The sequence below is a fragment of the Hemiscyllium ocellatum genome, chromosome 14 (genome assembly GCF_020745735.1).
Source record: "Hemiscyllium ocellatum isolate sHemOce1 chromosome 14, sHemOce1.pat.X.cur, whole genome shotgun sequence".
Taxonomy (NCBI): domain Eukaryota; kingdom Metazoa; phylum Chordata; class Chondrichthyes; order Orectolobiformes; family Hemiscylliidae; genus Hemiscyllium; species Hemiscyllium ocellatum.
The window spans coordinates 55,084,022-55,107,957 of record NC_083414.1 but is presented as its reverse complement, the minus strand read 5'-3'; the positions used below and the strand labels follow the sequence as shown (position 1 = coordinate 55,107,957).

General features: G+C 43.3%; 1 protein-coding gene across 1 annotated transcript; it reads right to left on the bottom strand.

Moving 5' to 3' along the window:
• Positions 1-859: 859 nt before the first annotated feature.
• On the bottom strand, positions 860-8,146 carry trnt1 (tRNA nucleotidyl transferase, CCA-adding, 1). The gene is made up of 7 exons (XM_060835222.1): positions 8,002-8,146; positions 6,601-6,794; positions 5,598-5,736; positions 5,335-5,461; positions 3,042-3,235; positions 2,649-2,902; positions 860-1,577 (listed from the first exon to the last, which is right to left on the bottom strand). The coding sequence occupies exons 1-7, from the start codon at positions 8,123-8,125 to the stop codon at positions 1,329-1,331; spliced, it is 1,281 nt and encodes a 426-aa protein (XP_060691205.1). The 5' UTR covers positions 8,126-8,146; the 3' UTR covers positions 860-1,328.
• Between the last annotated feature and the right edge of the window lie 15,790 nt (positions 8,147-23,936).

The following is a 23,936-nucleotide window of genomic DNA, read 5'->3' as shown; positions in this document are numbered from 1 at the left end:
AAGAGTAAAAACAGGAAGGTTTTGCTAAAACTATACCAGGCACAAATCAGACAGTTGGAATATTGAAAGAGTTTTGGGCTCTTTACCTAAAGGTGGACATACTGAGATTTGAGACAGTCCAGACAGATGTGTTTATGGACTTTTTCAACCACATTAGCAGTTTTTCTTATTCATGAGGCTAATACAAGGTATGAAGGAATGTCTTAAGAGAAGATATTGAGTAGGTTGGGTCTATAATCATTGGAATTTTGAAAAATGAGAAGCAACCTTTTTGCATCATACAAAGATTCTAGAGAGAAATTAAATGGAGTAGATGCAGCAAGTTTATTTCCCCATGTGAAATTCTAGGGCCAGAGGGTATAATCTCAGGTCAAAAGGGGTTTCACATTTAAGAAATGAGGAAAGATTTATTTCTTAAGGGTAGTGAAACACTGGAATTCTTGACTGCAGATGGCTGACGAGGCTGGGTCATTCAGTATCTATAATGCTGAAATAGATGGATTTTTAACCAGTAAAGAAATCAAGGGTTGTTGGCAAAAGGCAGAAGTGGAACGGAGGATGATCAGATTAGCCATGATCTCAGTGAACAGCAGAGCAGACATGATAGCAGAAGTAGGTCATTCAGCCTCCCAACTTCTTCTAGTCATAATTTGTTGCATATCAGGAATAATTACTGTTTAGTGAAATAGCTTATTACAGTTGTTAAAGTAACACTAATTCATTGCAATTACAATGGAAAAATCATATCTTAAAAACTGAAAACATAGATATGAAAACTTTAGTCCAAAATCTGAAGACAAATAGAACAATAACATCTGATAATGAGCTCAGATTTTTAATTTTCTTTAAATGTCCTTCATTACAAAATAAACTACACAATAGGTGACAGGATAACAGGCAAATCAGAATGCAAATTTAACATAGAAAAAATATTTTAGACCTTGTCCTTCAGGTTTCTTTAAAGCCTGTTGTTATTTATCTAGTACAGTGAACTAATCTTTAGCTATACAAGCTGTTGGAACCTTGAAGGCACGATTAGATGAAAGAATCACCAAATCTAAACTGACTCCTAGTCATCCACATGTATCCAAATCTATCAGATTGATTTTAAGTCTGATTCTTATTCTTAATAAAACAAGCAATCATGTAAGTAAACTACAAGGATCTTGGTGACAGAAAAGTCAATGAATTTAAAGATGCCATACAACAAACATATACATAAACAAAATCCAAGGTTGATAAAGGGTTGCAACAAAAATATTTAGGAGAATAAAAATAGTTTTCAATGTAACAGTCTTTTTTTCTTCATTCCACAATGAGAGATGTGTTTATGGACTTTTTACCATACTTAGCAGTTCTTCCTTATCCATCAAGTAACCACTCTTTTTCCACGTATTCCGAAGTTCCTGCAACATTGTCCCAATTTCCTTTCCAGAAACAATTCCTATTCTCCTTAAATCATGGCCACTAACAGGGAAGCGTGGAATGGACCACTGTTCCATAGCTTTTAGTAACTTCTCCTCTCCTTGGTACTTTAACAATTCGCATACTCTGCTTTGCACATCTGGTTCCCTGGACTGAAATGTGAACAGAAAACAATTATACCAATGCAGCATCACCACAAATCATTCAGCAACCAACTTAACCATACAATTATAACAAGTCAACTAATGAAGGGATTGCTTGAAAATTAATGGTTAGGAACTTTCAAGAGAAGTGCAATTTTGAGATGTTAATCTGTGATCTGTCTGCTTTTAACATCCCAAATGTAACACTGATTTCAAATGAAACTTTCGTAATACAAGTAGTGGTAACTCCTGGATGTTAAAACACCACACTGGCATCTTAAAATGGTTGATAGTTTCAGAGCAATGCATAATAAATTCTGATTTTACATATTGCTTATTAAGGCAGCAACAATTTTGAATCTAAACTATCTACCTTTGTTGAAACAAAAAGGCTAAGTGTTAGTAGAGACAGTTAAATTTGTGATTCTGTGGTCCTGCCTGATCAGGGAAAATGGTTCCATGCTTATTAAGTACTTCTATCTATTGTCAAAATTGGTGTTGAAAGTAGTCTTTGAATACTCAAGCCCCCAGCAATCTTATGTTTTCTAAAACAATTCTGAATTTGATTCAGTGGGTTTTCCACTTTTGTTATTGAAACTACTCAAGAATGCTATAGAATCAAACATAAAAAGCCTCAGCATGGATTCAGTATGTCTCATCTAATTTGCCATAAATGTTCAGGTGAAATCAGTCACAATGTTTTTTAATTACCCGATTTATGATGAGAGATTCCCAATTCATAGAAATTAACAAATGCTTTGACTTATGGTCAGAACGTTCTCCCTCAGCTCTGCACATGGAGGCAGCACTCTGGATATTTAATATATGATGATGCAACATAAACTTCAATGTCCAGAACAGAAACAGAGAAAACACTGGGCAGTGCACAAAGCCCATTTTAGCATTTTACCCCATTTTAAAAACACTTCAAGAACCATGTGTTGGAGGTTCTTTTCCCCAGAAATTTTCAAATATTTTGAGTCAATGGAATGCTTTACTTTCAGAAGATTCAGTAAATAAACTGATTTTTACTTGCGTTGCCATCTTTTCACTTTGAAAATTATAAATATTTTTACTTACATCTATAATGAAATCTCTGTAGGGTTTTAATGGATCAGCCCCATCAGCCTTGATCAAATCTCTTCTGTACTTAACAATGAATAAACCAAGTTGTTTCTCCTCTTTCGAAATTTTGAGTCTCAAATCAAGCCTCAGAACATCATCCTGTGTTCGAAACAGTGCTGAAAGTACAGTCATAGGCTTTGGAGAATGATGGTGTGCATTTTTGCACACTTTGTTCAATTCTTCCAGGTTGCCTTCAATTACTGGTAATCCTACAGAAATGGATAAAGAAAATTAAAAGCTGAAATACAAAGTTATATAAAGATGGCGCATAACTATCTACCAAGTTATAGAGCTATAAAGGGAATGTACATTACTAAACAAGATACATCAAGAATGATATATGCCTACCAATATACTGGGCTACATCCAGGTCATACATGAGGTTGACAAGATGAGCAGCGTGATTTCCCACTAAAGTTTTTTTCAGCTCTAGCCAGATTCTCTCTCCGGAAATCCCTGCAAGACCCTTTGCATACTGTTTTATTGACTTGAGTGCCTTCGGGTCATGGTCCCCTGCCTCTTTGGCAACCTTGCCATAAAACCTAGAAGATATAAAGTTACCAGTATAATGAACCAGATATTTTTCTGTGGTTTCAAGGCTTATCTGCTTCCTACAACAGTTATTGTACCAGTCCAGCCACTCTTCCAGAGAAAGAGTCCATAGACCCAAATGTGTTGAGTTTTATAATTTGCCTACAGAGAGAAGGATAAGCTTGAGTGGAGGGGTAGGGCTCTAAATGACAGGGGTCCCTCATTTGCCATAACTTGCTTGTCTTCGACAGAATCTACACATTTTATCCATAGTGCTCAAAGCATGGGGTTGCTGCATATCATGATCCAAAATTCCCATCTGCCACATGAGCACAAAGTTAGTTTGTGAACATGGTGCTTTTCACAAGTTGTCAACAAAACTGAATTTTATACCATTCTATCCATCTGAGAATCATACCTGTGTAACTTGATTGATTTATCACATATCTGTTACAAATACAGGTGAAAACTGTTGTACTATTCCTAAAGATGCTACTGTCGCATTGAGCATGCATAAGGTTTTCTTCAAATAATTACTGAACAATTAATTACTTTGTAAAATATATCCTGGCAAAAGCAAAGTGTGCCAGTCACGTGCTGGTACCACTGGTGAACAAGAACCAATAGTTAAGATACCTTGATCAAATAAATTTTGAGAGTTGAGGATACAGAGAATAAAGCAAAGTATAGGAGTAGCACAGTTGCCTGTACTAAGAGGAAACCCACACGATGCTTTCTCACCATCAAATGCCATGCAATACTCCTCAATCATTAACTCTATAGTCCTCTTTCTTTAAAGAAATGAAAGGCCAGTTTGAATTAAAATTGATATAATACATAGTCTCATCTATTGGTTATAGTCTCACTTACAATTGGGGAGGAAAACAGCACAAGGTCAGCATGGGAGGATCAGATCTCCTGTACCGATGGATGTGGATCTGGGTGAAAGCACATGTACACAAATTTAATTCAATGTATGGGTCGAAACAACCAGGCTCAAAACAGCACACCCGGCAACTTGCAAGTTCTAATACATGAAGCTACAGGTTAAAAAGGTTACGATCTCAAAAGATCCTTTATTAAACTACACTAAGTGAGAGTTGCACCTTGATGGCATGGAGGGATCCCACAAATAGAGTTCTGCTCCAATGAAGATCATGTACATAGGCCCTTCTCTCTGTAATTGCATTTGAAAATCAGATTCTGGAGGAGTGACTGAATTTAGTATCACATCATCGGTACATAAAATCTCTATTGTACTGCAGCATTCTATTACCTCAATGCATCATTGACAGCAAGAGGGTTCAAGAAAGGAGGGTATGGAGGATGTTTTATAAAATATAATGGTCTCTGCCATCAAATCTGAAGCAAATACACAAAAAAACCTGAAATAACAGTCCAGTGTTTCAAGCAGATCATAGTGTATGGGATATATCAGATCTGGTGGGAAGTGGAGGTAGATATGGTATGGCGTTCGGTCATTTGGAGAGGTGTGTTGCAGTTGAGTTAAATTGAACAGTTAATCAGTAGGAACTCTTGATATTTAATCATCTACACTTCCTCAGTAACTATCCACTTAAATGCAGAGGAATCTTCAAATTCTCCAATTTAAATGGATACTTTACAGGGTTCTTGGTGCTGGGCAAATATTTCACAGTCTGCTACAATGGAGATTTGTGAGTAACTCCCATATGTGCATTAGAAATTATGTGAATACTGGAAAATCTGGGCCATTACTTCTAGAAAAGTTACAATATAGCAAACATGAGAATCCAAAGAATGAGTGATCTACTTAGTCATACAGAAATCATTTTTAAAATGGGAAGTGGTTCATGGTATAGCAAATTTCAGATTCTGTGAAGATCCATGTGAGAGTTTAATTTTAATGAAACAAAAATGCAAGGATTTAATGTTCCTTGAGTAAATTACACTTGCTTCTGTGTCATCTAGTCATTGTTGAAAATTTGTAGTGAGAATACAATTCCTTCCAATTATCTGGGAATAAAAAAAACTTTTCATAAACTAAAGCTATACGTTAAAATCACCCCATACAATACTGTTTAAATCATATTTTTAATCAGATATAACAGTAAAGCAGAAATAAACCAACCTGAAATACCGCATTATTCTCAAATAATCTTCTTGTATCCTTTGTGACGGATCACCTACAAATCGAACTTTATGGTTTTTCAGATCTTCATAACCATCAAAATAATCATACAGTGTCCCGTTCAAATCTAAGAAGTAATAGAAACATCAAATGAGCTTCCATACAAGATTACAGTTCAAGAAAAGTTTTAATATTTAACAAGAACAAAAATTAAGAAGTGCAGCATGAAGTACTGCCCATTTGAAACTAAAATAGAAGATTACCTAAAAACATGGCGTTAATCGTCAGGTCTCTTCGTTGAGCATCTGCCTGCCAGTCTGTTGTGAACTGTACATCAGCATGCCTCCCATCTGTTACAACATCAACTCGCAACGTAGTAATCTCAAAGTTCTGATTATTCACCTATACGATATATTTAAAGTTGGTAAATTACAACTCTTTGTTATGAACCCAAAACATATCAATATTCACTCAGTTCATTTAAACTGACTCACGGAATTTAGTGACTAAAAATGGTTAAGACTTCGCACTCCAAAATAAGTGAACTACAATGATCTCAAGTTCCCAGCCCACCGACCCTAATACAGATGAGTATCTTAATTATTTTTAGAAATACTGTATTTAGAATTGTAGATTGCAAATTATATAATAGAAATAACTCAGTACCTGAAGCGAGAAATGCTGAAATAATCTAAATTACCAACTAATTCAAATAAAGAAATGAGTTAATTAGGAGCAAACTTAAATAATTTCACAAAATAGCTTAAACCATATCAACCTTGTTCCATTATTTGTAAAAGCTAAATAATTAACATTTATTTAAAGGTTAAACAATAACAAACATTTTAACAATTGGGTTTTTTAAGCCTCCTGTTCAAAAGTCTTCCAAATTCTTTATTCATACAAATTTGAATAACTTAAGTCAGCCAATCAAACTCAGGAGGCTTCAAAGACATTTGTACTTTTGGCAGTATTAACCACAGCACCATTTTAATAGAAGCCAACTCAATATTTCACTTCGACATTGCTGTATACTGCTGAATTAGTCTTTCATTTTGTCATAACCTTATCTTACAGTAATCGACTCAATATTTGTCTTAAGTTCCTGTTACAGTAAAAGTTGATTTTAAGATTAAGCCTGTGTAGGATTTAATGTTTCTAGACAATAAATGCAAATGTTGGGATGGAATGAGATCTTAAAACAGAATTAAATGGTTTATTTAAGCTGCAGAGAAAGACTGGCCTTTGTTCACATCATAGACCTACTCTTGCAGTGATGGTGCCATGCTTCTCCCCTTTATTGTTGATCAACCGGATGCCAGCGGCCTGGAACAATTCTTTCATACGGTCGGGGGTAGCCGTGGTGGCAAAGTCCACATCTTCTGGCTGCTTGCCACTTAATAAATCCCTCACGGCGCCGCCTGCGATCCTCAACTCGTACTTGTTTTTAGTGAACAGCTCTGCAAGGGGGTGGGGAGGGGGGAGAGAGAGAGAGAAAGAAAATGCGTAGTTTTTTAAATTATATTTTGCAATCCCTCCAGAACACATTCACCCATCAAAAGTAAAGATCGAATGAGTTAAGAGCAGGGAAAGACAAAAGTAACCAAAAAAAAGGGGAAACAAAAAGGAGCTGCATAAAGACCATAACCACTGACAGGGAGAGGGGGAGAAGGAGAGGGGGGAGAGGGGGAGAGGGGGGAGGAGAGGGGGAGGGGAGGGGGAGGAGAGGGGGAGGGGGGGAGGGGGGGAGGAGAGGGGGAGGGGGGGGGAGAGGGGGAGGAGAGGGGGAGGGGGGGGGAGGGGGGGGGGGGAGAGGGGGGGAGAGGGGGGGAGGAGGGGGGGAGAGGGGGGGGAGAGGGGGGGAAGAGGGGGGGAGAGGGGGGGGGGAGAGGGGGGGAGAGGGGGGGGGGAGGGAGAGAGAGAGAGGGGGGAGGGAGAGAGGAGAGAGGGGGAGGGAGAGAGGAGAGAGGGGGAGGGAGGGGGAGAGGGGAGAGGGGGAGGGAGGGGGAGAGGGGAGAGGGGGAGGGAGGGGGAGAGGGGAGAGGGGGAGAGAGGGGAGAGGGGGAGGGAGGGGGAGAGGGGAGAGGGGGAGGGGAGGAGGAGAGGGGAGAGGGGGAGGGGAGGAGGAGGGGGGAGGAGGGAGGAGGAGGGGGGAGGAGGGAGGAGGAGGGGGGAGGAGGGGGGAGGAGGGGGGAGGAGGGGGGAGGGGAGGAGGAGGGGGGAGGAGGGGGGAGGAGGGAGGAGGGGAGAGAGGGGGGGAAGAGAGGGGGGGGGAGAGGGGGGGGGAAGAGGGGGGGAGAAGGGGAGAGAATAGATGAACTGCGGGCCTTCAGATAAGGACATAGACTTGGGAATCAAACAAAGACAAATCGTGATTGACTTGGGTCAGACAAGGAACTGAGAAGGAGGGCACCATCAGGTCATAGGGACAGATGAGACAGAGAGAGAGAGAATGTCAAACAGAAATCGGGAGAGAGGATGAGAGCGCAAGGGAGAACGTAAGAGACCGAAGGAGAATGAAAAAAGCGAGAGAGAGAGAGAACGGTGGAGACACAGACACAGACAGAGAGAGGGAGCAGGCCGCAGGCTCTCGACACAGAGCGCTGTTAAGATGGCGGCCAGCCCATCTCCAGCGCCATCACTCCCCGGCCACCGGGGCCGCCTCACCTGCGACAGTCTTCAAGCCATCCGTGAACAGCGACTCAAACTCCACCGTCTTCAGCTGCATGGTGAACAGGCCCCGCGCCAAGCCGCCACTCACACAGACTGCACGCAACACACGGCTCCACATTCAGTCGGACAGCCACCTGCGGAGAGGGGGGGGTGGGGCCACTGGTGGGGCGGGCCGTCAGGGCGCGGCTGGGGCCAGGGGGGCGGGGCTGATGGGGAAAGGGGGCGGGGCTCCGGGTGACGACTTGGACTTGTTGGGGGAGGAGCGGGGGATGGGGATAAAGAAAAGGGGCGGGGACTCCGGGTGACGACTTGGACTTGTTGGGGGAGGAGCGGGGGATGGGGATAAAGAAAAGGGGCGGGGACTCCGGGTGACGACTTGGACTTGTTGGGGGAGGAGCGGGGGATGGGGATAAAGAAAAGGGGCGGGGACTCCGGGTGACGACTTGGACTTGTTGGGGGAGGAGCGGGGGACGGGGATGAAGAAAAGGGGCGGGGACTCCGGGTGACGACTTGGACTTGTTGGGGGAGGAGCGGGGGACGGGGATGAAGAAAAGGGGCGGGACCTCAGGCTGACGAGGTGGGGGTTTATTGGGAGAGCGGCGGAGGATGGGATCAGGGGATGGGGCCTCTGGAAAAGGGGCGGGGCCTCTGGACGGAATGGTTTCGCCAGTGTAGGGGCGGGACCGCTGATGGGTGGGACGGGTCCCGGAAGGGGGCAGGGCCTCCGGGCCTCCTGACTCGCCTGCGTGGGGTGGAGGATGTCGGAGGCCCTCGGAAAGAGGTGGGGCCTCCACGGGCCGGTTTCCGGTGGCAGGCGAGGCCTCTGCGAATGGGCGGGGTCTAATGGAGAGGCCGGGCCTTGGGTGGTGGGGGCGGGGGAATTCACGCCTGCGCACTGTCTGTGGAATCAGTGCAGCTGGCGCAGGTCAGCAGGTGAATGCAGACTTGTCCATCACTGTGTGCAGGACCCAGTGGGACATGGTGATAAATAATGGGTGTGATTGAGAGAGGAAATGTATGGGAAATGACAGAAAGAGACTGCAAAGGAGATGATAATGAAAATGGATAGGAAGAAATGCGATGGGAATGATAACTGTTAGTCACAGAATCCTGCTCCTCAAATGCTGCCTGACCTGCTGTGCTTTTCCAGTGCCGCCCTTCTCAACTATAGACTCCTACAGCAAAGAGGCAGGCCCTTTGTCTCAAACTGGTTCACGTCAACCAAAATGTCCATCAAAGCTCACACCATTTCCCTGCACTTGGCCCATATCCTTCTAAACCTTCTAGGCAAAAGTGAGGACTGCAGATGCTGGAAATCAGAATCATTCCTGATGAAGGGCTTTTGCCCGAAACGTTGATTTTCCTGCTCCTTGGATGCTGACTGACCTGCTGTCCTTTTCCAGCACCACTCTAATCTAGAATCCTACTAAACCTTTCCTACCCATGCATTTGTCCAAATCCCTTTTAAGTGTTGTTACTGTACCTGCCTCAACCACTTTAACTGGCAGCTCATTCCATATGTGTACTACCCTCTGTGTAAAAAGGTTGCCCCTCAGGTTCCCTTTTATTCTTTTCATCCTAACCTTAAATTGATGCCCTCTAGTCCTTGATTTCCCCAACCCTGGGAAAAAGCCTGAGTGCATGCACCCTATTCATGCCTCTCATGATCTTATGTACTTCTCCAGGATCCAGCCCTCCCAGTCTGCTATGCTTGAGATAAAAAGAGCTTGACCAACCTCTTTATAGATCAGCTCATTGAGTCCTGACAACATCCTTGTAAATTTCTTCTGCACTCTTAACAGTTTAATAACATCCTATAGCAAAGTGACCAAAACTGAAGAGAATTCTCCAAGTACAATCACACCAACATGCTGTACAACTGCAACATAACTTCCCAATTTCTATACTCTGTCTTGACTGATGAAGGCCAGTGTGCCAAAAGCCTTCTCCACTGACCTGTCTACCTGTAGCTCCACTTTTAGAGCACTGTTCACCTTGATAAAGAAAAGTCGGAGGAAACTTCTGTTAATGGTGAACACCAACGGAGAGCAATTAGTCCAATTAACCTGTTGTGTGCTCTAATTCTGTGAATTCCTTGTCATGGAGGAATCACAGTTCCATAAACAGGGATGAATGGCCCATTAGTTTGTTGACATTGTTGGGGGAACAATGTTGCCCCAGACTTTGAGAGGACTCAATGTTTCCATACGATCAATCAGAACACAGATGAGACCTCACCACTTTGATTATAAATCTGACCATGTAACTGAGTATTATGTTAAACCTCAATATCCAATCAAAGTTTGAATCCATGACATTTTGAGTCAGTGTTCAAACAAATTTGTGCTAAGCTTGCAATGAATATTTACGGGACATTGAATTTGTCCAAAATCCATATCACAGCTCCACTCTGAAACATCTGTGTGTGTGCAAAAAAGATATTTTTCACAATCTGCCTTCTCTTTACGAATGCTTGCTGTTTTCACTGAAATATTGAATTTTCTGTAATTATTTATCAATTTGATAAGTTTCTTTGCAAGTTCTTTAACTAAGTGTTTATATACTTGCGGTTTATATTGTGGTTGTCTCACTCTGTAAATTTGATTACAGAGACTTTCAACTTGTTTCAGTCCTCGTTCCCATGGAATTCCTGCTGTGATATCCTGGGACTGAGACGATGTGGCTTCCTACAACCACACCCATCTTCATTTGTGCTATGTATGACTCCAACCTATGGAGTTTTCCTTGATTCTCATTGATTTTGTTTTACTGGGGCTGCTCGACGTCTCTGTTGGTGACAACATGTCCGTGGTGTCATGGGCAGTCAACTTCTATCACCTTTGGAGTTCAGCTCTTTTATCCATGTTTGGACAAAGACTAAAATGAGGTGAGGTGCCATGTGACCTGATGGAACCCAAAATTATAACAGTATCCAGACTGTTGCTGAGTAAGTGCTACCTGATAGCACCATCAGTGACTACTTCCATCATATTGTTGGTGGCAGAGTAAACGTATGGGGCTTGGTTGGATTTGGTCTGTTTTCTTTGTCCACATGACATTCCTTGGTAGCTTTCTACATTGTCAGGTAGATGCCAGTATCAAACCACAGTAGAAGAGTATAATAAGGATAGAACCGTGCGCCTGACATAGGCATCAAATCAATGGCACTCCCAGCCCAGTCAATTCTACAAAGTCCTCACCAACACCTGTGAGATTTACCAAGACTGGAAGAGATGTTGCAGACTAGTTAAGCAAAGAGTGACTGACTGTTAAACTTAAATAATCATCTTTATTTGTCAAAATCACAGATGTCTCAGTCACTATCTTGAGCCTGTCTTTATCTGCTAGTTCGTGACTCTCTTGCAATGACAGAGTGGTAGCAGGAAGGCAATTATACTCCAAGTCTTGAATGTTTACTCCAGATTACAAAAAGCCTCAGGTCAAATGTAGAGAGGAATGAGCCTCCTTTCAATTACCTCCCCTAGCTTGGAGGCTTCTTGGACAAAGAGGACCATAATCTGCAAACAATACTGAGGAGCAATTGCCATTAGCAAAAATGGCTTAGTAACAGCACTTCCAACTGAGCTGGCTGAGACCTGAAGGATATATCTGGCAGACTGGGCTTGTGGCAAGTGGTGAGAGAATGCAAAAGGGAAAATTTACTTGTGTTAAAACTGGGAGTACCCAATTTCATTCGTTCCATACCTCTTGCGTGATTGTAACAGATTTTGAATTTTGAAATAGGATGCTTTAATCCCTTTCACTTTACTGTGAAGGATTTGCAAGATTTAAAACATACAGGTATTCCAAAATTAAACATTATAAGAACTAAAACCCACTCACAAAACAGAATCACAAACTACTAAAATGTTCAAATGTATCCTACTTCCTTCTAAGAGGTACAAACACACACATTGAAACTCCAAGCATGCAGAGAAATAGAAATTCACAGAGGACCAGAGACCGCATGGCTAAGCAAAATAAAACAGATTAAGAAAATATGTCAATAAAATTCCACAGGTTCTGTATCTTAAAATGAAACAGTTGATGTCAAGTTGTTTTTAGCTTGCTTCTTTTGTCATGAAATCAGTATTGCAGAAATCCAATGGCTTGAACTAAGTAGTTTGCTAGTCCATTTCTAAGAGTCAACTGCATCATGGTATATCTGGAGTCACATGCACTCTAGACAAGGACAGGATGACAGATTTCCACTACACACTGCAGCACACCTGAACTACAAAAAGAGGAAGAAGAACACCTATACAAGGTATTCAACAAAAACGGATACCCGCGCAATTTCATCAACAGATGCCTCAGGGAATGACAACGAAATGAGGACATGCCACAACCCAAAGGACTGGCCACACTCCCATACATCAGGAGCATTTCTGAACTGACAGCCAGACTGCTGCGACCACTAGGACTCATAACAGCACACAAACCAACAGCCTCTCTCAGACAACAACTCACCAGGACAAAGGACCCGATACCCAGCAGCAGCAAAACCAATGTAGTTTACAAAATCCCATGCAAGGACTGCACAAAACACTACATAGGACAAACAGGAAGACAGCTAACAACCCGCATCCATGAACACCAACTAGCCACGAAACGACACGACCAGCTATCCCTAGTAGCCGTACACTCAGATGACAAACAACATGAATTCGATTGGTACAACACCACTATTATAGGACAGGCCAAACAGAGAACAGCCAGGGAATTCCTAGAAGCATGGCACTCATCCACGAATTCGATCAACAGACACATCGACCTAGACCCTATATACCGGCCACTGCAGCGAACAGCTACTGACAACCGGAAGCGGCAGATTCAAACCAGTATAAATGCCAGAGGAATCAGCACAGAAGCGCTTCACAGGAGGCTCCCAAGCACTGAAGATGTCACCTAGAAAGGGGACGAAACGTTTGCAAGAAAAATTCCCAGCTCGGCAAACAGAATCACAACAACGAGCACCCGAGCTACAAATCTTCTCACAAACTTTGAACAGATTTCCTTTCCTAAGGGCAATCAATGATGTTGCTGAGGTAAAAGGGTTTTAGCAAAAGAGTGAATCTGAATAGCCTGGGGCTATTTTCCCTGTAGGGTGAGAGGCTGAAGGGTCATCTTGTAGAGATTTATAAATTCATGGGTGAGCTGGATAGCCAAGATCTTTTTCCCAGTGTACAAAAGTTCAAAGCTAAATGGGATAGGTTTAAGTGAGAGGGGTAAGATATAAAAGGAACCCGAGAGGCAACTTTTTCACACAGTGGGTGGTATGTGAAGGGAATGAGATGCACGAGGAAGCAGTAGAGGCTGGTACAATTATGATATTTAAAAGGCATCTGGATGGGTATATGAATAAGAATGGTTTAGAGGGATTTGGGTCAAATTCTGGAAAACAGGACTGGATTAGGATATCTGGTCATCTTGGGCAAGGTGGGCAGAAGAGTTTGTTTCCTTCCTGTACAACCCTGTGAATATTACTGGATCGGTTAGGGTTTGACAACAATCAGTGCAAGTTTCATGGTACTATTATTGAAATGAGCTTTATATTCTAGATTTACTTGTTACATTTAAATGCCATCAGCTATTATGGCGGGAATTAAACCTGTATTTCCACATCCCAGGTCTCTGTACAGTGACGTTACATTCATGTGGGGGAGGAAATAGGAACATAGTAGTGATAGGGCCAACTGTAATTGTGCTGTGCTGGACAGGTGTCCTGGTAGGGTGAGAGGCTGAGGGGTCAGTGTCCTGGTGAAACAAATAACTAGGGCTGAAGAGAGAACTTCAAATTAAATATGGGTAGGGGCGAGATGAAAAGTAGGCTGACAAAATAAAAGATATCATGGCATGGCAGGGCAGGTATTTAGATAACAATACCCAAAGTGGGACAGGGAAAGGACAGAATGTACAAGGATAAAAATTAACTGAGATCAAAGTGAGATAAAATGGCAAAATTAGGGGTGGTAGGCAGGCTCAGTGGTTAGCACGGCTGCCTCACAGCACCAGGGATCTGTGTTTGATACCAGCCTTGGGTGACTGTCTGTGTGGAGTTTGCTCATTCTCCCTATATCTGCATAGGTTTCCTCTGGGTGCTCCACTTATCTCTCACAGTCCAACGATGTGTATGTCAGGTGGATAGGCCATACTAAATTGCCCATTGTATCCTGGGATTGCAGGTTAGGTGGATTAGTCATGGGAAGTAAAGGGTTACAGGAACAGGCTCTTCAGTGGGTCAGTATGGATTCGAGGCCGACTGGCCTGCTTTCACACTGTAGGGATTCTATGATGCGATAAATGCTTCCTTGCTTAGATGCCGGTAATTTTTGAAATAAAATAATCAAATTAACAGCATAAATAAAGGAAATAGAGTCATAGAGATCTACAGCAGTAAAACAGACCCTTCGGTCCAACTCGTCCATGCCGACCAGATATCCCAACCGAATCTAGTCACACTTGCCAGTGCCCTGCCCATATCTAGATAAACCCTTCCTATTCATATACCCATCCAGATGCTTTTCAAGTATCGCAATTGTACTAGCCTCCATTACTTCCTCTGGCAGCTCATTCCATACACGTAGATTCCACTGCATGAACTTGCCCCTTAGGTCCCTTTTATGTCATTCCCCTCTCACCCTAAACCTATGCCCGCTAGTTCTGAACTCCCCACTCCAGGTAAAAGATCTTGTCTATTTATCCTATCCATGCCCCTCATGATTTTATAAACCTCACCCTCCAAAGCACCAGGGAAAACAGCCTTAGCCTATTCAATTTCTCCCTCTAGCTCAAATCCTCCAATGTTGGCAACATTCTTGTAAATCTTTTCTGAACTCTTTCAAGTTTCACAATATCCTTCTGATAGCAAGGAGAACAGAATTGCATGCAATATAACTCATCACGTGGATTATCAAATTTTTCCTAACGGGGATGAAAGACCCGATTTATCAAGTGCCTGCCCTGTTTTTCTAAAGGTACTTTAACCGTTTTAGATTTAACAATGATACCAGCAAACCAATTCCCACTTAAATGCAGAAAACTCAAATCCCAATTCAACACAGAAAACTCAAATCCCAATTCAACACAGCAAACTCAATCCCCAATTAAACACAGAAAACTCAATCCCCAATTAAACCGGAAAACTCGAACCCCAATTAAACACAGAGGGCTTGAAACTCAAACACAGAGAGTTCGAAGATCACCTAAACACAAAAAGCTTGAACCTCAGTACAGTGTGGAGGCCTTGAACCTCAAATCAACCCACCAAGTAGACTCGAATGCCAGTACCACACAGAGGACTCGAACCTCAATCACACCCACTCCAGGTGACTCGAATCACACTCCTGCACAAAGGACTCGAACCTCAATCACACCCACTCCGGGGAATCAAACCCCAATACCGCACAGAGGACTTGAAACTCAATCAAACGCACCTCCCAATGCAGCACAGGGGGCTGGAACCTCTGTTCGTCAGCATGCTTGCAAAACTGTGTCTCTTGACTGAACTAATTACCATTCCAGGAATCCAAAGAATAGAGAACAATTGAGTGAGGGGACCACCTCTGGTACACAGGAATATCAAGAGGGACCAAGGTTTAAAATCTTACCTTGAGGGTCATCTGTCTCAAGACACTGATGTTCCAGGCAGCCACTGACACCATCTGATCGTAACTATATGTTTGGATCCTGCTGACTACACCAATATTGTCATCTCGTTTCCTCCTTCTATTGAAGCAAAACCCTCAGACACACAGTACCTTCCTTTATTCCAGGCCCGGGAGAGGGAAAGAGATAGAATGATAGCCCATTTGCACAAGGACATGGTTTCCCACTCTTCTCTTAAACAACAGTTTCTCAATGATCTATATAATCATTTTACAGGGAGGAGCATCCAGATAAGGCAACATACATATTAATTAGGTGACCATTACAGTCAACGAGTATCAATAGCAGAGACCAAGCCCTTCACTGTTATACATTGAATGTTCTGAACCCTGTCAACTGGATTCATATAATGGATACTTTTCCCTTTATTAACTGACCTTTCATACTGAATGCTTCCAATATTGTTAAATGACTTTACAGAATGACTGTTTTTCCACCTTGTTAACCCTTTACCCTTGCCTCCAGCACCCCATTGTTAAATGTAAGGTCATATCTGATCTGAGACATGCTCAGCTGAACCTCTTGTTTCACAAAACTCAGAACTTAACACTTTCCCTGCCTGCTTATACCTGGTGCACATTCTCACTTCCACAGTAATGGTTAAAATTTGAATTCAATTGATCAATAAAATGTTTTGAATTGAAAACTTTGCTCAGTAATGATTGTGAAACTATCATTGACCATTAGAAAAACACATCTGATTCACGAACGTCTTTTAGAAATGATATCTAATGAAGACTGTTTCTCGGATTGGAGGCCTGTGATGAGTCGTGTGTCACAGTTTGGTGCGAGGATCTATATTTGTTATTTACATAAATGATCTGGATGTGAATGCACAAGGCATGATTAAGTTTGTGAATGATATCAAATTAGGAGGTATAGTTGATAGCGCGGAAGGTTATCAAAAATTACAGAGGGATCTTGATCAGATGGGAAAGTGGGCTAAGAATTGGTGAAGGCAATTCAGTACAGATAAGTGTGAGGTGTTGCTCTTTGGCAAGTCAAACCAAGGTAGGACTAATACAGTAAATGGTAAGGTCCTGAGAAGTGTTGTGGAACAGAGGGACCTAGGAGTACAAGTACATAGTTCTTTGAAAGTGAAATCACAGGTGAAGATGGCATTGAACCTACTGGCCTTCATTAGCCGAGACATTTAGTATAGGAGTTAAGGTGTTATGTTACAGTTGTGTAAGTCATTGGTGAAGCTGCATTTGGTGAATTTGTGCAGTCTTTGTCACCCTTTTATAAGAAAGACAGTTAAACTGGAAAGAGCATAAAGAAGATTTATGAGGTTGGTAGCGGGAGAGGTTGGCCAGGATAGGACTTTATTCCTTGGAACATAGAAAAATGAGGGTTGAGCTTATTGAGGTGTAAAAGCTCATGAGGGGTACAGATAGAATGAATGCATATAGTCTTTTTCTCAGGGATAGTGATTTGACAACTAGAGGGCATAGGTGAAAGGTGAGAGGGGAAAGATTTAAGAAAGACCTGAGGAGCAATTTCTTCATGAAGAGAGTGATGCATATATGGAATGGGCTGCCGGGGAGGCAGGGTTGAGACAGGTACAATAGCAACATTTCAAAAATATTTGGATAGGTACCTGGATGGCAAGTTTAGAGAGATATGAATGGGTGGGCAGTATGGCTGGCATGGACCAGTTTAGGCCAAAGGGCCTTTTTCATGCTGTATTACTCTTATGATTCTATGACTCAAATGTCCTGTAAAGCCGCAACATGACCTCCTAACTCCTGTACTCAGTACTCTGACCAATAAAGGAAAGCATACCAAATGCCTTCTCCACTATCCTATCTTCCTGCGACTCCACTTTCAAGGAGCTATGAACCTGCACTCCAAAGTCTCTTTGTTCAGCAACACTCCCTAGGACCTTACCATTAAGTGTATAAGTCCTGCTAAGATTTGTTTTCCCAAAATGCAGCACCTCGCATTTATCTAAATTAAATTCCATCTGCCACTCCTCAGTCCATTGGCCCATCTGGTCAAGATCCTGTTGTAATCTGAGGTAACCTTCTTCGTTGTCTTCTACACCTCCAATTTTGGTGTCATCTGCAAACTTACTAACTATACTTCTTATGCTTGCATCCAAATCATTTAAAGGAGTGGACCCAGCACTGATCCTTGTGACACTCCACTGGTCTGAAAAACAACCCTCCACCACCACTCTCTGTCTTCTACCTTGAAGCCAGTTCTGTTTCCAAATGGCTAATTCTCCCTGTATTCCATGAGACCCAACCTTGCTAACCAATCTCCCATGGGGAACCTTGTCGAAAGCCTTACTGAAGTCCATATAGATTATGTCTACTGCTCTGCACTCATCAATCCTCTTGTTACTTCTTCAAAAAACTCAGTCAGGTTCGCGATACATGATTCCCCACACACAAAGCCATGTCAACTATACCTAATCAAATACATGTACATCCTATCCCTCAGGATTCCCTCCAACAACTTGCCCACCACTGACATCAGGCTCACTGGTCTACAGATCCCTGGCTTGTCCTTACCACCTTTCTTAAACAGTGGTACCACATTAGTGAACCTCAAGTCTTCCAGCACCTCACCTGTGACTATTGATGATACAAATATCTCAGCAAGAGGCCCAGCAATCACTTCCCGAGCTTCCCACAGAGGTTGAGGGTACACCTGATCAGGTCCTGGGGAATTATCCATTTTTATGTGTTTCAAGACATCCAGCACTTCCTTCTCTGTAATATGGACATTTTTCAAGATGTCACCATCTATTTCCCTACATTCTGTATCTTCCATTTCCTTCTCCACAGTAAATACTGATGCAAAATACTCCTTTAGTATCTCCCTCATCACCTGTGTTTCGACACATAGGCTGCCTTGTTGATCTTTGAGGAGCTCTATTCTCGTCCTTTTGTCCTTATTAAATTTATAAAATCCCTTTGGATTCTCCTTAACTCTATTTGCCAAAACTCTCATATCCCCCTTTTTCCATCCTGATTTCCCTGGAGTTATACTCCTACTACCTTTAGTATACTCTGACTGCATTTATACTCTTCTAAGGATTCACACAATCTTTACTTTTTATACCTGACATATGCTTCATTCTTTTTCTTTACCAAACCCTCAATTTCTTTAATTATCCAGCATTCCCTACATCTACCAGCCTTTCCTTTCACCCTAACAGGAATATACTGTCTCTGGACTCTCATTATCTCATTTCTGAAGACTTCCCATTTTCCAGCTGTCCCTTTACCTGCGAATATCTGCCCCCAATCAGCTTTTGAAAGTTCTTGCCTAATACCATCAAATTTAGAACTTCAACTTTTAGATCTGGTCTACCCTTTTCCATCACTATTTTAAAACTAATAGAATTATGGTTGCTGTTCCCAAAGTGCTCCCCCACAGATACTTCAGTCACCTGCCTTGCCTTTTTTCCCAAGAGTAGGTCAACTTTTGCACCTTCTCTAGTAGGCACATCCACATACTGAATCAGAAAATTTTCTTGTACACTCAGAACAAATTCCTCTCCATCTAAACCCTTAACATTATGCCAGTCCCAGTTGATGTTTGGAAAGTTAAACTCTTTTACCATAACGACCCTATTATTCATACAGATAACTGAGATCTCCTTACAAATTTGTTATGGTGGAACGATTGGCCAGAGGTTGTAGTGGATATAGGAACAATTACAATGTTTAAAAGATATTCGGACAGGCACATGAATCAAAAAAGTTTAGAAGGGTAAGGAAAAAATGCAGTGAAATAAGACCAATTTGGGAAACTTGTAGTTACGGATGAGTTGGACTGAAGGGTCTGTTTTCATGCTGCATGACTCCAAGACTCTATAAAAAGGAAAGGAGAGGCCAAAGTGAACATAGGCCCCCTAGAAAATGAGGCCGGGGGAATCATAATGTGGAATTAAGGAATGTCAGGGGGCTTGACCAAATACTTTGCATTAATCCTCACAGTAGAGGGCAATAGTAGCATTCCAAAAATAATAACTAATTAACGGGCAAAATGGTGTTGGGTGTGTGGAACTAATTACAATAACCATCACTGGAGCAAAAGTATCAGGAAAACTAATGGCGCAAAATGCTGATGAGACTCCTGAATCTGATGGTTTCTTCTTAGGATATGAAAGGAAGCTGCTACTCACTTAGTTGATCCAGTGGTAAAGGTCTACCAGGAATCCTTAGATATAAGAATTCCCAATGAGAGAGGAACTGCTCATGGAGCAAATAAGGAGGGTGAAAAATATGTAACTATAGGTCAGTTAGATTATTATTATGTCATTGGGAAAATATAGATTCTATTGTCAAGGATGTAATAACAGAGCATTTAGAAAGACACATAACTGTTGGGCAGAGTCGACATGACTTCGTGAAGGTTAGATTAGATTCCTTACAGTGCGGAAACAGGCCCTTAGGCCCAAAAACTCCACACTGACCATCCCAAGAGTTACCTACCCAGACCCGTTTCCCTCTGACTAATGCTCCTAGCACTATTGACAATTTAGCATGGTCAATTCACCTGACTCCAAATTGACTCCAAAGACCCCCCAGAGTACCCATGGCTGTGACCAGTGCTCAGGAATGCAGGCACTTACTTTCTGAAGCAGCAGACTTCCATCACCGAGCTCGGGATTGACAAGAAGCAGACATCTTACCAGGAAATGTGGGAGATGTGCCGGACTGCAGGTGAGACTGAAGCAACGTGGTTTCAAATCCCCCCCTTTCCAGCAAACTCCTCGCACTTCAACAAACCACTATGTTCCCTGGCCAACATTTCGAAATCAGGTTGCTGTAGTAATTCAGTGAACCTCAGCACAAGTGTGAACAGCATCTCATGTTCTGTCCTTGGGACACTACAGCTTTCAGGATTTGAAATCAAGTTCACTAACTTTACAACCTGAATGCTAGGTGTTCCCACAACCATAGAATTAAATTGTTACAGCATAGAGGAAGATCACTTGGTCCAGTGTGTCCATATTTTAGCTGTCTGGAAGAACTCAGCTAGACTCAGTCTTTGATCCTAACTCTGTAAATGTTTTTCCTATTTGAGGTATTAACAGTCGATTATGATATAATATGGTAGTTCCATTCTTGTGCGATCTCATGTTATGAGAAAATCGCACAAGAGACATGCCATTTAAACAAATGGAGCCAGAATTGCCTTATAGCCAACACAGATAAGGAGAGTTCACATTCTACAAATAATGGTCGAAATTCTTCAATTGTGTTCGTGCTGATTAACGTTAAAGAAACATATGTCATAGCAGAACCAACTGTATCCAGTTTCTGTTTTGAAATCCTTGACTGAGTCTGTTTCACCACGTTTTCTTTAATTTCAAAAATATATCTTGTTCATAAAATTGTTTTGATATCTATACAATTGGTCATGCCATTCTTATGTACGCATTGCATTTCTTTACATACAGAGATCAGAATTAATCATTCGTATATACAGGTCTGTACATTGACTGTGCTGATATTTAGCTGGGGCGTCAGCCGGGCCCGATTACTGAGTGGGCATCCTGTTCTTCTTCAGCAGGCAGACATTACACAGTGGTCTTTCCCCACCGCGCCTTGGCGGCAGCTGCCCCAAGCTTCAGCGTGTCCCTCAGCACGTAGTCCTGGACCTTGGAATGTGCCAGTCTGCAACACTCAGTTGGGGTCAGCTCCTTCAGCTGGAAGATCAACAGGTTTCGGACCGCCCAGAGAGCGTCTTTCACCGAGTTGATGATCCTCCAGGCACAGTTGATGTTCGTCTCGGTGTGCGCCCTGGGGAACAGACCGTAGAGCATGGAGTCCCGCGTCATTGCGCTGCTTGGGACGAACCTCGACAAACATCACTGCATTCTTCTCCAGACTTCCTTTGCGTAGACACATTCCAGAAGGAGGTGTGTGACAGTCGCGTCCCCTACACAGCCACTTCGAGGGCAGCGTGCGGTGCGGCTGAGAATCCAGGCGTGCATAAAGGATCTCACAGGCAGAGCCCTTCTTACCACCAGCCAAGCCATGTCTTGGTGATTGTTGGAAAGTTCTGGCGATGAGGTATTCTGCCAAATGGCTTTGACAGTCTGCTTAGGGAACCGCTCGATAGGATCCGTCCTCTCCTTTTCCCGAAGGGTCTCAAGGACACTACGTGCTGACCACTTCCTGATGGATTTGTGGTCAAAGGTGTTTTTCTTCATAAATTTCTCCATGAAGGACAGGTGATACAGAACGGTCCAACTACTCGGAGCATTCCGCGGCAGCGAGGCCAGGCCCATCCTTTGCAACACTGGGGACAGGTAGAACCTCAGTACATAGTGACACTTGGTGTTTGCGTACCGGGGATCCACGCACAACCAAATGCAGCAACACACAAAGGTGGCCATCAGGGTGAGGGTGGCATTAGGTGTGTTTTCTCCCCCGTTGCCTAGATCTTTGTATGTCAAGTCCCTTTGGACCCTGGCCATCTTTGATCTCCATACAAAATGGAAAATGGCTCAGGTGACTGCGACGGCACACGTTCTGGGAATAGGCCAGACCTGTGCCACATATAACAACACTGAAAATGCCTTACACCTGATGATCAGGTTTTTCCCTGTGATAGAGAGCGACCGTTGCTTCCATCTGCCCAGTTTCTGCCTCACTTTCCTGATACGCTCCTCCCAAGACTTTGCACACGCCCCAGCCCCACCGAGCCAAATACCCAGGACCTTCAGGTGGTCAGTTCTGACAGTGAAAGGGATGGAGGATTGGTCGGCCCAGTTCCCAAAGAGCATGGCCTTGCTCTTGCCTCGGTTCACCTTGGCCCCCGGTGCCCATTCAAACTGGTCACATATGCACATGAGCATATGCATGGACAGTGGATCCAAGCAGAAAACGGCAACATCATCCATGTACAAGGAGGCCTTAACCTGTAGGCCCCCGTTGCCAGGAATAGTCACCCCTCTCAGGCTCGCATCCTTCCTGATGGACTTGGCAAATAGCTCTATGCAGCACACAAACAAGGCAGGAGAGAGAGGGCAGCTCTGCCTGATTCCAGATCTGACTGGGAAGCTATCTGATTCCCACCCATTGATTGAGACTGCACTGACAATGTTGGTGTAGAGTAGTCTGATCCAATTGCAGATTCCCTCCCCAAGCCCACTTTGGAGAGAACATCTCTCGTATACGTGTGTGATATTCTGTTAAAGGCTTTCTCCTGGTCCAGGCTGATGAGGCAGGTGTCCAACCCCCTGTCCTGCACGTAGGCGATCATATCCCTGAGGAGTATGAGACTCTCAGCGATCTTCCTGCCCTGTACAGCACAGGTTTGGTCAGGGTGAATCACTGACCCCAGAGCAGACCTGACCTGGTTGGCGACGACCTTTGACAAGATTTTGTAATCCGCATTCAACAGTGAGATTGGTCTCCAATTTCTGATTTCTTCCCTCTCCCCCTTCCGCTTGTAGATGAGGGTGATGATGCCTTTCCTCATGGATTCACTCATGGTACCTGCCAGAAGCATACTGACATACACCTCCAGCAGGTCCTGGCCAATCAAGTCCCACAGAGCAGAATAGAGCTCGACCGGTAAGTTGTCGCTTCCGGGAGTTTTATACTTTTGGAAGGACTCAAGGGCCTTGGTCAGCTCATCCAGAAGTAGCGGCTAGTCCAGCCTCTCCTGTGTTCTGTCATCTAAGACCTCCGTGATAGAAGACAGGAACGACTAGGAGGCCGCGCTGTTGATTGGCTTCGAGTCTTACAGACTGGCATAGAAGGATTTGCTGATCCTCATGATGTCAGTCTGAGATTATGTTGTCGAGCCATCTACTTCCTTCTGGCTGCTGAGTGCGAAGCTCTCTTTGTGCACCTTCTGGAAGAAGAAACATGAGCACATCTCGTCCTGCTCCACCGAGCGGACCCTGGACTGGAAGATTATCTTGGAGGCCTCCGAGGCAAAGAGCGAGGCTTGCTGGCCCTTCACCTCCTGGAGGTCCTCTGTGACATCGACCCCCATTGTTTGCAGCAGGAGCAGGTTCTGCATACCTTCCTGGAGTTGGGACAGTTTTACCCATCTCTCTCTTGCTTCCTGAACACCTTTGAGGATGAAGAACCTCTTGATGTTCCCTTTTACTGTTTCCCACTAGTCTGTTGGAGACTCAAAGAGGGGCTTCATGGTTCTCCAACCTGTGTGGTCCCTCTTGAGCTCTTCAATGTTTCCTGGGGTGAACAGCTTTGTGTTCAGCTTCCATGTTCCCTTACCAGCCCGCTGCTCATCCTGTAGGTTACAGTCGGCCAGCAGGA